This window comes from Lepidochelys kempii, chromosome 2 (assembly GCF_965140265.1).
Source record: "Lepidochelys kempii isolate rLepKem1 chromosome 2, rLepKem1.hap2, whole genome shotgun sequence".
NCBI lineage: Eukaryota > Metazoa > Chordata > Testudines > Cheloniidae > Lepidochelys > Lepidochelys kempii.
The window spans coordinates 90,248,955-90,262,723 of record NC_133257.1 but is presented as its reverse complement, the minus strand read 5'-3'; the positions used below and the strand labels follow the sequence as shown (position 1 = coordinate 90,262,723).

The 13,769-nt window shown below is 36.9% G+C and overlaps 1 protein-coding gene across 1 annotated transcript in view; it reads left to right on the top strand.

Moving 5' to 3' along the window:
- The window catches only part of PIEZO2 (piezo type mechanosensitive ion channel component 2), a 453,866-nt gene that overhangs the window by 280,522 nt on the left and 159,575 nt on the right, over positions 1-13,769 (top strand). Inside the window, exons 6-7 of the mRNA XM_073331610.1 lie at positions 6,002-6,209; positions 10,033-10,246. Coding sequence (XP_073187711.1) covers positions 6,002-6,209; positions 10,033-10,246 — 422 coding nt within the window. The remainder of the gene's footprint in view (positions 1-6,001; positions 6,210-10,032; positions 10,247-13,769) is intronic.

Below are 13,769 nucleotides of genomic sequence, written 5' to 3'. Positions count from 1 at the left end.
CAGGTAGAGAAATAGACACAAGAGGTGACATTGCAGTTGTAGTCTGAAAAATGTCACTATGAAAATGGCATTGTGAGGCTCTCCATGTGTTGCTCTTTTATTTTCAGATAAAATATGCTCATATACCTTTTCTGCAAATGGAACCAGAGATCTCAGAGTTAAGTTGGTTTAAAAAAACCCAAATTTGTCAGGAATCATCATTGGCAATAAATGTTCTACAGGTCAAATAGTGCCTTCCAACACATTTATGCAACCCCCGCTGTCTCTGTGTTATGCTCTCTGAGACACCTGGGGAAACCCATTATCTTCTATGAGTTTGCACAGGTGTAACTGATTGGAATTTAGTTAAGAATTCTGTTGATGTTGAACAAAAAAGAATAGAATCCAGTTTGCTCTCTTTTAGCTGAGCATGCTTTAGAAAGCTGACAAGACTTCAAAGTTGTGAGAATTTATTTCAGCCAGTAAACTCTCTGACTCACAGGGATCTGTTGAATAAGAAGGAACCATTTTTACATAGAAATTTTTCAGAGTATAATCACACTTCATGCAACTTGCCTTAGGTCACTCGTCAAGACAGCATCAGGGCCAGAATTAGAACTCAGAAATTCCTGTCATCTTAGTACACACTGTATCTCTCATTATGTTTTGCACTTCTGTACTGCATATAATCAAAACATTCTGAAACATGAATACATTCATCCAAACATCAAGTTTATAATAGTATGTCCTGCCATTACATTCCTGTTTATGTCTATAAGCATCATACACTGCTTGATACACATACATTGATGTGTAGTCTTTTGCTATTGCATTTAGAAGAAAAATTGGTTTTGACATAGTTGCTCAAAACTCAAAACAAATTTTGAGGTTTGGATAAGTTCAGATAACCTTTTTTTCCCAAACTGATTTCTCATTTTCTCACTCCTTTGTGTTTCCTGGTTCCTGGGAGGAAATGTCAAAATACTGCAGAAGAGGCTATTTGTGCAGCCTTTATGATCTAACTTGAAGGAGGAAGCACCTGAACTCTCATGAGAGACTATTCTTGTGAGCTTTCCAGTGCCATTAAACAGATCAAAAAGTCAAATAGTGTAATATATTGGCAAACTTTGGAGGGTTTTTTTTTTCCCATTCTGAGCCACAGAACCTTTTGAGATCCACCTATGTCTCCTATAACATCTCTGGTTAGTAAAAATTGAAATGATGACAACCATGAGATTTTTAAAGGTTTAGATTCCTGTCCTTTCTAGTGTCCAAAAGTCACTGAATGACTATTCCGTTTATTTACAGATGTAGTATCCTTAGTTGTAGGTACACTACGAAAAGGTTTTCTGGTGCAAGAATGAATTTAAATTGAGACTAAGGCTGCCTGTTAGTAAATACATTTATGGGGCCTAGGATATCTCAGTGCATTAGTGTTTATACTGTACCAGATGAAACATGTAAAAGCTAGATTTTATTAAAGCAGTCCCCAAAAGTAGCTAATGGATATTCTGGCCCTAGTCATGATAGTAGCTGCCACAGAGGCAAGACTCTTTCTCTGCCTGTGCTTTATCTCTGTTTGGCAGTTTTAAAAAGTGTTGTACAGTGAACACTCCTGGGACTTGCACAAAGTTGAAAAACTTAAACTACATTTAGTCTGTTTATAAAAAAGTCATGGGGCCCCATTCTACATAGAAAAGGCCACGGAAACACATTTTTATGACTCCAAAAATGTTATATACTAGTTGAATGGAGGGGTTTATGTGATTTAATCGGCAGCCACGGGGATTCTGTAGTTGCATAATAAGTAATTTATTATGGAAGTAAAAGTATTTTTCTAACTATGTTCTATGCAGCATTGGTTTGTAGTCTCAGGCTGACCCATGTGGCGTGAAGGCTTTGCAAAACAGTCTGCCTTGAATAATGCTGTTTTATGATGAGCATGTCCAGCATATGCATCAAAAACTGTTGGAACAACAGACAGGTTATCACCAGGTGAAAGTCAAAATCCTTAGTCCATTCACGTTGTGCCCAACCTATCCCAACCTCAGTGATTACTTCCATTTTTATTTGAGAAAGCAACAATAGAAGCTTCAGAGTTGTCATTATAAACAATCTGTTAGATGTTAATTGAGACTGGTAAGCAGGGACTGGTAAGTCCAGAAAGACTCTTCTTCCGAGTGGTTCTCCCCCCCTCCACCCTGACAAACACCCCAACACCCAGACTAAAGGGGAGTAAGACAGAATGTGCATCAGATTGACTAGAACTATGGGGAGCTAAACTAGGGTGACCAGACTCTCAAAGTGGAAAAACCAGGATCCCTATTGTGTTGTAGGGAAACCAAAAGGCTATTTTTGGAAAGAATTACGATGATATGCATAGGATGAGTTTAGCAGCTGAGATGGGTTGGAAGAGAGAAAAAGGGTTTCTGCTCCACCATTTGTGCAACAAAGCAACTTCCCTTCTTTTCCTTACTTGTCACCCTTGTTTTTTTCCTTTTATTTCTTTTTACCTCCCTTCTTTTCCCTTTTTTCCATCTTGTGTATTTCCTGCCGTTTGTTTAATACTATTTAAATTTTCATTTTATCCCCCCAAGACCAGTTTTTAAATTCATTTTTCTGTTCCCTTCAGGGTAAGGGTTTTGGGGTTTTTTTTGGGGGGGGGTTGATTTTGTGTTTTTTCTCTGTCTTCAGTTTATATTTCCAGCTCTTGCACATATGTGAAGCGCTGACTCAGGATATTAAGTCATCATTATTGTTTTAAAATAATATAGACTTCCTATTTAATATAGACTCCTAGCAATTACATTTCTGTAATGATTTTTATATTCAAGGCATTTTACGCACATTCATCTATGCAGATCCATCTATGCCAAATTCTGCCTAGCAGAAGAAAATGTCTGTCATTCTGGTCTCCTAGAAGAGTGCTGCTCTGCTCAGGTACCGATTTTGCCAGCATGGCCAGGGGATGTTATGATTCAGCTTTCAACTTCTTGGAAAATCTAGGCTGAGAACTAGCAAATATGTCCTTAATAAACTCCTGTGTGTGGTAGCTAAATACTATCAACATTTACAGATGGGGTAAGTAAGGAAGATAAATTAAGAACATTCTTTAAGAACATAAATTAAGTCCACCAAGGGAGTCACTCTCCAGGCTGGGATTAGACATTGGGAGTTCTTAGCCCAAAGGTCTGTGCTCCAATTACTGGACATGCCAATCTCTAGTAGAAAGCATAATTTGTATATATACAAACAAAATCTGTTTTCAAAGTTTCCACTTGAGCTCATTGTTTTAATCCACATTGTAATTTATATCGAACATCTGCCAGTCTCCTTTATAATAGCAGTTACTTTGAAATTATCTTTTTATTTTTGTTGTAAACAGTATCTCCATAGATACAGATAAATAAATGGAAGAACTGAAGATGTTCTCCTTTATATAGGTCCGTGCACACTAAAAGCTCAATCCCACATCCCTGAAGATCCAGAACTTCCACTGATTTCTTTGTTTTTTGCATGCACATAAGAGTTATCTGTTTAATGATCATGTTAAACAAGAAACGTAGTTAGAGCTACAGTTGGCTTGGAAACACAGGACTGGACCCAACGGGGCTAAATAAGAAGTTCTTCTAGTAATTGTAGTACATAGGAAGGTGTCATTGTACTCTTTTTCCTGTGTTTTTCCCTTTGATAGGGTGATAGGAAGAATATTATGCAGCATTTAGCTGAACTGCATTTAGCATTTAGCATTGTTTTGTGGTTAATTATTTAAGTAAAGTAGCATCAACTAGAGAGCTCTCTAGACATGAGTTCTAGCAAGGGCAGCAGACAATAGTAATTCCTCTCCATGCTAGCCCTCCCTCCCCGCCCCCGAAGTGTTTACTGGGTGTGCACATTGCAACCTCCTAATGATTGTCTTGCTTCTAGAGCTATTAACCTTGTTTGTTGAAAGCCATGAAAATGAACTGTGAAGATGACAAGGTGGTTGTGACGCCAGCGCACTCCACTTATCATGGACGTAATTAGTGAAACAGCCGGATGTGTCTGAGAGAGAGGAGGATTTCCCAGACCAGCTCTACGGCATTTAATACATATTTAATTGTCTGCAAAATAGAAACTCTAGATGGAACAAGCTTTTTCTGGGCAGTCACAGACAATATTAATGGGAAGAGAAAGTTGGCACAAAGTTTAAAGGTGAAATGGAACAAGAGGGAGTTTCTTTTCCTCGGGGAATCCACCTAACAAAATTGTAATGAAGTATTCTGTACAGTTAAATACTCAGAAGGATAACAGTTCTGCAATTGCCACTGGAAGCCTCCCAATCAATGCTGTCTAATTTGTCATTTCCAATGGCTGCAATAAATACGTTGTTCTCTTGAAAAGTCATTACAGATATAATACTCACACATGCCCCAAGCTATCAAAAAGAAAGTAATTGGGTCAGATGCTCAGCTGGTTTAATTCTGAGTCACTCCAGTGAAACAAATGGAACTATGCCAAGTTACACAAGGTGAAGATCTGGCCCATTTATTGTTAGATTTTTTTCCCTGGACCAGGGCACCATTAAGTCCTAACAAATTACTTACCTATTGGGTGTGTCTTTTCTGGTTTTCTTCTTCTTCTTTCTCTTTTTTTCATTATTTAATTCCCCTTTCCCTCCCATTTTCATTGTTTAATTGCTACTTAACATTTTTCAAATTTGTCTTTCTGTCCCTTGTATTATTTGTTTCTTCACCATCTTTCTTTCTCACATTCTCTCCCTCTCTCTCATCCTTCCAGGCTTCCACCTTTCTTTGAGTTTGAGTGGTACATCTCTTTCCCTCCCAGTCTTTTCATCCATCCATCCATCCTGAGCTATCACCTTCCTCACAGCTCTTTGATTCTATTCCCCTGTCCCAAACACATGCACACTTCTCCTTCTTCTCTCGTTCCCTGTTGCTGGGATTCTCTCCATCTCTTTCTCTTCCCTGTCGGTGGGAATTGTTACCTGAATACCAGTCCCACATGCTGGGCCTCCTCAGTAAACCCATTTGTAGCTGGATAAATTGATAGTGTAACATTACAGAAACAAAATAGAATGGGGATGTGGGGACCAACTGGGACACTCTTTTGGTGAATTTGACTCAGTCAGGTTTGAGTAACATAGTGCAATCAGTGGATATATTGAAGAAACAAGAAAGCTTGTTTATTGTAATGTTTCTATCTGTGATCTCTTTTTGCATTTATACTAATAGCACACTGGTATTAATCTCTTTTAGAGAGTCACATTTATAGCCACATCCATACTAGAATGACATATATAGAATTCTCTTTCCCTTTCTCTATGAAAACTAGCCTTGATAGTAGCACTATTTGATATAATGAAGCAAATCTAGGTTTGGAAGAAGGCCTAGATTTTTTGATTTCTGAGTCCAGGCATGCTACTGATAGTTGTCATGGCTGTTCGTCGTGCCAGTGCCTCTTGCTAACTAATCTATGGAAAGATCAAGGAAAAGGCAGCTAACACACCCTTCCATCCAATTGATAAACTCTGGGTTCGTAAGCAGGGGGGAGGAAAGAACCTGCAATAGGGAATGGTAATGATCCCAAGAAGGAGGTTACCCTGAGGAACATCATCTGGTAGGGAGTCACCTTTGGTCTGGACTTGGAAATAATAATAATGATCTGTGTCTCAAAGGGACTTAACAAAATCTAATCAACAAACCTGGCAGAATGTTGAGTGGTCATAATTTTGAATAGAGACATGTAGAACTGGAATTACCTGCTAGCTGCCAGAGGAACCAGCTGGATTGCATTTGCCAGGGAAAATCTCACTCTCAAATATTTTTCATCTCTTTCTTTTCAGACAAGTCTAAGGTGGTAGCCTTAGATATCCAAATGGACTTCTAATATACCTTTCACAACTCTTTATTTGGATTATTTTGTGATTATAGAGTCAGTCACTATAAAAAAGACTTGACAAATAACCTATATGACACAAGTCCCTTGTTTCATCTCACATTGTTTTCTCTCTCTTTCTAAGGCTGGAAGAGAAAAGTTAGAGCCAGATGATGCATTGATATGTGAGGATTTGGATGGTGGAGAAAATAGTGAAGAGGAATTTGAAGAAACCACAAAATTAAAACTACTGCGCAGAATTGCCTCACTGGCTTCCAAACTGAAAGAGTTTATTGGAAACATTATAACCACCGCTGGAAAAGTTGTTGTTACAATTTTACTTGGTTCAACAGGTTGGTGCTTTTGATAAATTCATCAAGAGTCCCTGAGATTATGCATTGTACAAATGAATTTTCAGCACTTTGGCACACTGGGGAATAAAAATGGAAATTTGGAAGGAAAATTAATTTCTGCTGATTTTTATTTAAATTAGCTTTTGGCAGGCATGGAATTACACTGAGTTGCTTAATTTCATTTATTTATTTATTTATTTTGGTGCTAGTACTAACCGGTCCACTCATTGCATATGTTAATTTTAAAGCTATTATTATGGCCAAACTGTAAAAGGCTACATGTTGTAGGTAAGAAGTGGAATGTGCATTAATAGACTAGGTGCTAGCTCCTTCTACTAACGCACACTCACACTGACTCCCTCACACTCACACACGTCTCACATGTCACATACCTGCACATCACACAATATTAAACATACACAAAACAAAACATTGCTACTCTTTATTTACTGGTGTGTTATACATTCTGTAATAAAAAATGTTCAAATTTGATTTTTTTTTATGAAATTACAAAATTGGTTGATAAAGGTAACACTAGTGACATAATAGACTTCTGTAGGGCATTCAACATACTCCTGCATGACATCTGATTAATAAATAGAACTATATAAAATTAATGTAATCCATATTAAATGGATTAAAAACTGATTAACTGATGGATCATGAAAAGTAATTGTAAATGAGGAAACATCATCCTAGGGCGATGTTTCTAGTGGGGTCCTGCAAGAGTCTGTACTCCCAATGCTATTCAATGTCTTTATCAAAGAATAAAACAGAATTAAGTATAAAATTTCTGGTGAAATTTGCAGCAGATTGTCAAAAACAGTGGGGAAGTGGTAAATCGTGATGGGGACAGGTTAGTTATGCAGACCAATCTGGATCACTTGGTAAAGTGGGCTTATTTGGATAACATGCATTTTAATGAAGCCAAATCTAGGAACATAGAATGTAGGTCACACCTAAAAGATGGGAGACTGTATCTTGGAATGAAAAGACATGGAAAAGGACTTCAGATTCATGGTAGATAATCAAATGAACATGAGTTTCCAATGCGATGCTTTAGCTAAGAGGGCAAATGCATTCTAGGGATATATAAGCAAAGAATATAAAGGAGGAGTTCAGAGGTGATATTCCTTCGGTATTTGGAATTAGTGAGAACATCAGTGTAGCACTGTTTCCTGTTCTCGTGTCTGCACTTCAAAAAGGATGTTGAAAAATCAAAGAGGACTTAGAAAAGAGCTATAAGAATGATTTGAGGTCTGGAAAAGATGTCTTATAGTGCGAGATTTAATAAGCTCAATCTGTTTAGTTGGGGGAGGGAGGTTAAAAGGTGAATTGATCACAGTCTGAAAGTACCTGCCAAGGGAAAAGTTTTTTTCTGATAGTAGACATTTTTTTAATCTAGCAGAAAAAGGCATAATAGTTGCAAACTAAAACTAGACAACGTCAGGCTAGAAAAAAGTGAAATTTTTTAACAGCAAGAGTAATGAGCAATTGGAAGTGAGCTGTAGCTCACGAAAGCTTATGCTCAAATAAATTTGTTAGTCTCTAAGGTGCCACAAGTCCTCCTTTTCTTTTTGTGGTTACAGACTAACACGGCTGCTATTCTCAAAATTTACCTATGAATGTGGTAGATTCTCCATCACTGAAGACTAAATCAAGACTGGATATCTATTTAAAAGAAAGAACAGTGTTATAGGCTTGATGCAGATTGGATGAGTTTCTGTGGCCTCTGTTTTGCATGAGGTCAGACTAGATGATCATAAGGGAACCTTCTGACCTTTAAATATATGAATCATGAAAATGGTACATACTCACAGATTATATACTGGAGGAGAGACAATAGCTTGGCCTAAAGTACAAGCCTGTGATTATGCTAATACAACACAGACCAATTTACTGTTAGTGGAAGGTTCTTTTAGCACAGATATATAAAGCTAACTTTAGTATGTACAATACTGTGTGTCCTACACCTCAGCAGTGAGGTTTATGCTAGCTTCTGCTAACATAACCCAGGATGAAAGACCCTGGTCAGCTGAAGCACAACAGGAAGTGGGGATTTTCATCAGTGTAAAGAGTTCACAACCCTACTCAGCTTGGGAGCTGAAAGGGAGACATCATCACCCAGGAGTGAGTGGAGCTGGCCAGGAGAGCACGCTGGCCGGTGAATGCATTGATTCATCCCATCCATCAAGTGGCTTCCGTCTGATGGTAGAGCTCCAAACACAGTTTAAAGCTGCATCCACCAAGGCAGGGGTTCTCAAACTGGGGATTGGCACCCTTCAGGGGGTCACAAGGTTCTTACATGGGGGGTCGCAAGCTTTCAGCCTCCACCCCAAACCCCGCTTTGGCTTCAGCATTTATAATGGTGTTAAATATATAAAAAGTATTTTTAATTTATAAGGAGGGGGTCACACTCAGAGGTTTTCTATGTGAAAGAGGTCACCAGTACAAAAGTTTGAGAACCAGTGCACCAAGACCTGGATCTTTCTGAGGCACAGCAGGCCACTCTGCTGGAGGATGACTACCCAGACTCAGATGAATGAGCCCCAGATCTCTTGGGTTGTATCCACCTTCCATTCAAGTATGCAATTGTCAAGATTTTTGAAGCAAAATGGGCCGGATTCATCCCTAGTGTGATTCCATTGACTTCAGTGGAGTTGCTTTGGTGATGCCTTTGGCACATTATGTAGGATGAAAGTTTCTTATGTCACTTCCTCCAGTTTCCTGCATCTTAGATATGAGCATCTCCCCATCCCCACCTCCTCAAATATCCCTTTTACAGGGTACAGTAGGCGTTTCATGAGATGTTCTCCAGCTGTGAAGAGTGAAAATAGCAACTTCACAAATGAAATGTTGTTTAAGTGTGTAAAAGAAAATCTACGTAGGATACAAGACAGCCCTTGGTATACACTAAGTATTACAAATATTTATGAGATATAAATTGGATTACTTTTCATCCATATTTGGCACTTACATAGACCGCATGTACTGGATATATTGTAGATGCTCTTTTATTTCCAGTGTACACAGTATCTCACTGACTGGGACACAAATTTCTAGTGATTAGAAATTCAATGATTACATGGGAAACTTTCACACCATATTAATTAATCATAGTATTTTATTATCCTACTGATTATTTTACAGAAATGTTAACTTGAAATCTAACAATTTTTTAAAAAAAGTTAAAAGTATTTTCAGGTACAGTACCTACCTCTGCGTCTCACTGCTGATTTGGGGGTTTATGATCACAAATTCTTGTTTTTCTCTCCCCTTTTACTGTGGGAAGGAGCTGCACAAACTAGGGACAGGAAGTACTCAGAGGAAATATTGAAATTGACTATATATAGGCATGGGAGAATTTGATTTTATAATTCTTTAATTACAGTAGATGTTGAGATTCAAAAAGTTAAAGCTTTATAACCATTAAACACAAATTATCAACATCACATGTCAAAATACATCAAACTCTAATAAGTTATCACGCAGCATTTTTCTTACTCTGCTTATCTGTAAATTTCTATTAGTACTGATGGAAATATTTTGAAATCAACATTTACTAATATAAATCTAATCCTTCTAATTTTAGCTACATACCAAGTGTTGTTTTTTCATAGAATAAGCAAAATGAAAAAAATATGTACATGTTTTATGGCATTTTTCAGTTAATAGCAGTCTTAGTGTTACCTATAATAAGTAAAAACTATCAAAACAGAAATGTGATTTTGAAATTGTTTTGATAAACTACATAATGTTTTAGGATTAATAAATGTTTTTAACACTAATATTCTCAAAGTATCCTCAATATTTGTTTTTGCAGGTATGATGTTGCCATCTTTGACATCAGCTGTGTATTTCTTTGTATTTTTGGGGCTGTGCACATGGTGGTCCTGTTGCCTAGCATTTGATCCGCTGATATTCAGCTGTCTGTGTGTATTAATGGCTATATACAGTGCGGGGCACTTGATTGGACTTTATCTGTACCAGTTACAATTCTTTCAGGAAGTTGTTCCCCCAAAGGACTACTATGCAAGGTAAGAGACCTGTCTGCATTGTTTAATTATAGACAAGTGGTGCACTTTTCTGATGATAGATGTTGTTGGAATTGCTCTTCCACATTACAAATAATTTAACATAATTCTAGGAAAATATGTGTAATGCTAGGAAAATCCATCAGACTTTGAAAGTCAAAGCATGAAGTAAACTGGATTGGCCCTAGAGGCTTCTCTGTGTGAGAGATGACAACAATGAGCCTTTTTAGGCAGGAGTAATCCTCAGTGGGAAAGAGAGAGGTTTTCTGGCTAAAAAGATAAGAAGACAGAGAAATCCAGAAGATATGATGACCCACAGACTAAGGGAATGGCAGTACATCACCCAGAACATACACACACGTTTGTGGCAGTGGCAACAAGAAGATATAAAATACAACATTACCACCTCTTGATTGGTAAAGAGTGTGCGTACATTATTGTCATTGTCAGTGCACTTACTTTGAACTGAAGGCTACTTTGACAACTTGCCAGGAGGTTGAGGATCATGCCTACTTTGCATAATATTAGGCAAATAGCATGAACCCTTCCTGACCTTCAAAAATATAGAGGTGTATCCTGTGTTAATACACCACACACCAGTTCTATGCTCATACAGGTAGTCTGGATGCTTGGATCAAAATGTAACATGTTGGTGTCTGAAGTTTCCACACAGCGCCTCTGTAATAAATATCTATTGGATGTAAAACATACAAGAAGAAATCTTTTTTAAAAAAAATCAAAAGTATATGAAGTCATGGGAGTATTTTATTGGTTAGTATGTGTTCCACTGGGTTGTGACCTCAGATTGCCTTTATGATAAATAATGCTTGGGGCCACTATATTTAATTGAATTAAATTTAATTTAACTCTTTAATGTTCATGTTGTCTGTAGTAAGTTTCATGTTACTTTAAGCTATTTTAAATTGAAAATGAAAGAACACTTGATGAGCCAGTATTAATCATTTTTTGTCTCAAAGCAATTAGTTAAAACAAGTGAAAAATAGAGTCTCACAACTGTATATGTAACTCTTTTTGTATAACGGTTGGTATGTTAAGTACATTGGCACGTTACGTTCAGTTTCTGGCGCTTATATTTTTCGACATTTTATTTATTCCACAGCTACATTTTGTAATGTTGGGATTGCTGATTTTAGGAGGATGATCTAAGTAGCCACATGGTGCAGGGAACATAAATCTTCACATGTATATCAGAAAAGATTCCTAGGTGTAAGTTCTTTTGTACCATCTAGAGGCCAGCTTAGGCAATTGTATGAATTCTCATAACCTAAAGGGAGAAAAAAGAGAAAAGTATTTTTAAAACAGATTCTTAAGCAGCCTAAAATCCTTCTTTTTCATAGGTTTATAGATTCCAAGATTAGAAGAGACCACTGGCATCAAGTCTGACCTTCTGTATAACACAGGCCATAGAACTTCCTTTTGCTTCTTTTTTAATATGTTGGGAGAAAATTGCAAACATCCCATTAACTACCTGTGTACTAGGATATGGCCCTATATTATACACCAATAAATTCTTATCAAGGTAGAAAAGCTTCTCCAATCTACTTTGTAGTGTGCTGCATAGTATTTTTACTTAAAGCATTAAAGCGCTCTCTTTAATTTGAACATTTATAAAGACTACTCTTCTTTTCACTTATTTCAAATCAATACATGGAAACAGCTAAAAGTTTGCAGTTAATGTAGTTTAGGTCTTAGTTTTTGCTTTAAATTTCTTCATAAATAGTGCAGTTGGGCTTTTTCATAATAGAATTTCACTTAAAGAGGACTCCAATGAGATTCCTAAAGATACAAGACCTCAAAAAGCTGAAAAATTCATATAATGTATTATGTGATGTGAGCCATGTTTTGTTTATTGTCTATTTACATTTCTCACTATCCTAAACTCTTTACAGATTTAAAGTACCAAGTTTAATTAGCTACCTCTTAATCAAAGTTTTAGAATAAAAATGATATGCATGAGTAAAACATCCTAGTAAATATGCAAAGTAACTTGACAGTAGGGGCAGAAAAGTAGACTCTTGGGCTTTAGAAACTTAGCTGTTCTTATAAATAATATATGATGTGACTTAAGGATCTTATATTCTAAATTACACAGACAATGTTCAGATGCATAATATAACAGAAGACAAGTGAGCAGTAGATAGTCTAATCTCTAAGCAGTACATGTATCTTTTTGTAATCACACATCTTGATCTGATGAATTGATATTGATGGGCTTTGTGGAAGTAATAATTTTAGGAGAGAGCTGAGGAAAGAGCAGTAGTGGTATTTGTTGGCCATTAAGGGATATACAAATCTGAGATTGAGAGAAAGCCACAAATATGGTATTAAAAAGAGCTGCATGGGTGGTGCTTAGGCTGTGGGTAGAGGAATAGAAGAAAATGAGATATAGATGTATTTTGGGTGGCACAGAAAAATATTTTAGCATTTCCCATACTACAAGAAATTTGGTATATTGCTATTTTATTCACAATATTTTCAGTTTGAGGCACAAGTTTGACCCATTAATACGAGTGTCTGGCTCACACACGTAAATCCCAAGTACATTGAGATAAGAATCATATTCTTAATATATTTTACAGTTATTCTTTTATTTGTTATGTATTTTGCTTTTCCTTTTCTCTTTCCTATCCAAAATATATTTTTAATAGTCACTTACAAGAGAAAGGGGTAACAATTCTCAGCTTTGTTAATTTATGTGAAAATCACTTCACCTCTTTGTGCTAAAATCATTGCTAGGGAAATCAGTTCAGTAAGTACGTGCTAATGCTTGGGGGGCGGGGCTCGGCTTTGTTACAAGGAGAAAGTGACTTTCACCCATCCACAAAATAGAGAGGATCCACCTGAAACAGGGCTTTTATTTCTTTGTAAAATTTAAAAACTCTGTTCCCAGGTTAGATTCCTCCCTGCTTTCCACTTTGTGCAGATGCAAGGGCTGACGTTAAAATAAATCCTGTTGAGCTAATGAGGGATAATATTTCTCTCAAAGGAGTAGAAGACTGGACTTTTAAAAGCTGTTAACATTGACATTCCTGGGTCCACAAGAAATGTATGAGTTGGTTCCGGTCAAAATAATGTGTCTGCTTTGGATAGCGAAACACATCAGTTTGCCAGCATGCCACTTTCTGTCAGATTAGATTAAGTTAAACTACATCTGGACAAGTAGGGAAGTTCTGATGTTAACTGTATTCATCCACTAATGTTTTCCCCCTATGCTGTACCTTTAAGAAACCCCCACTTCAAAATCCAGCACTAGTGATAAAAATAAAAGCATCCATTGACTGCTTGTATGAGAAGAGGCATAACCAAAAATAAAAACAGGATGGTGTACGTTGGTGAACTTGAATGTGTTGATCTGAATCCTCCTGGGGAGCTGCAGCAATAAATAAATTAAAACGTAAAAAGGATATGGAAAAATATAGCACTGTGTCTTTACTGTACTGCTTTATCTAGGATAAATATATGGAACTTCTTTAAAGCAGCAATCATGCCACAGAGCCTGCTTATA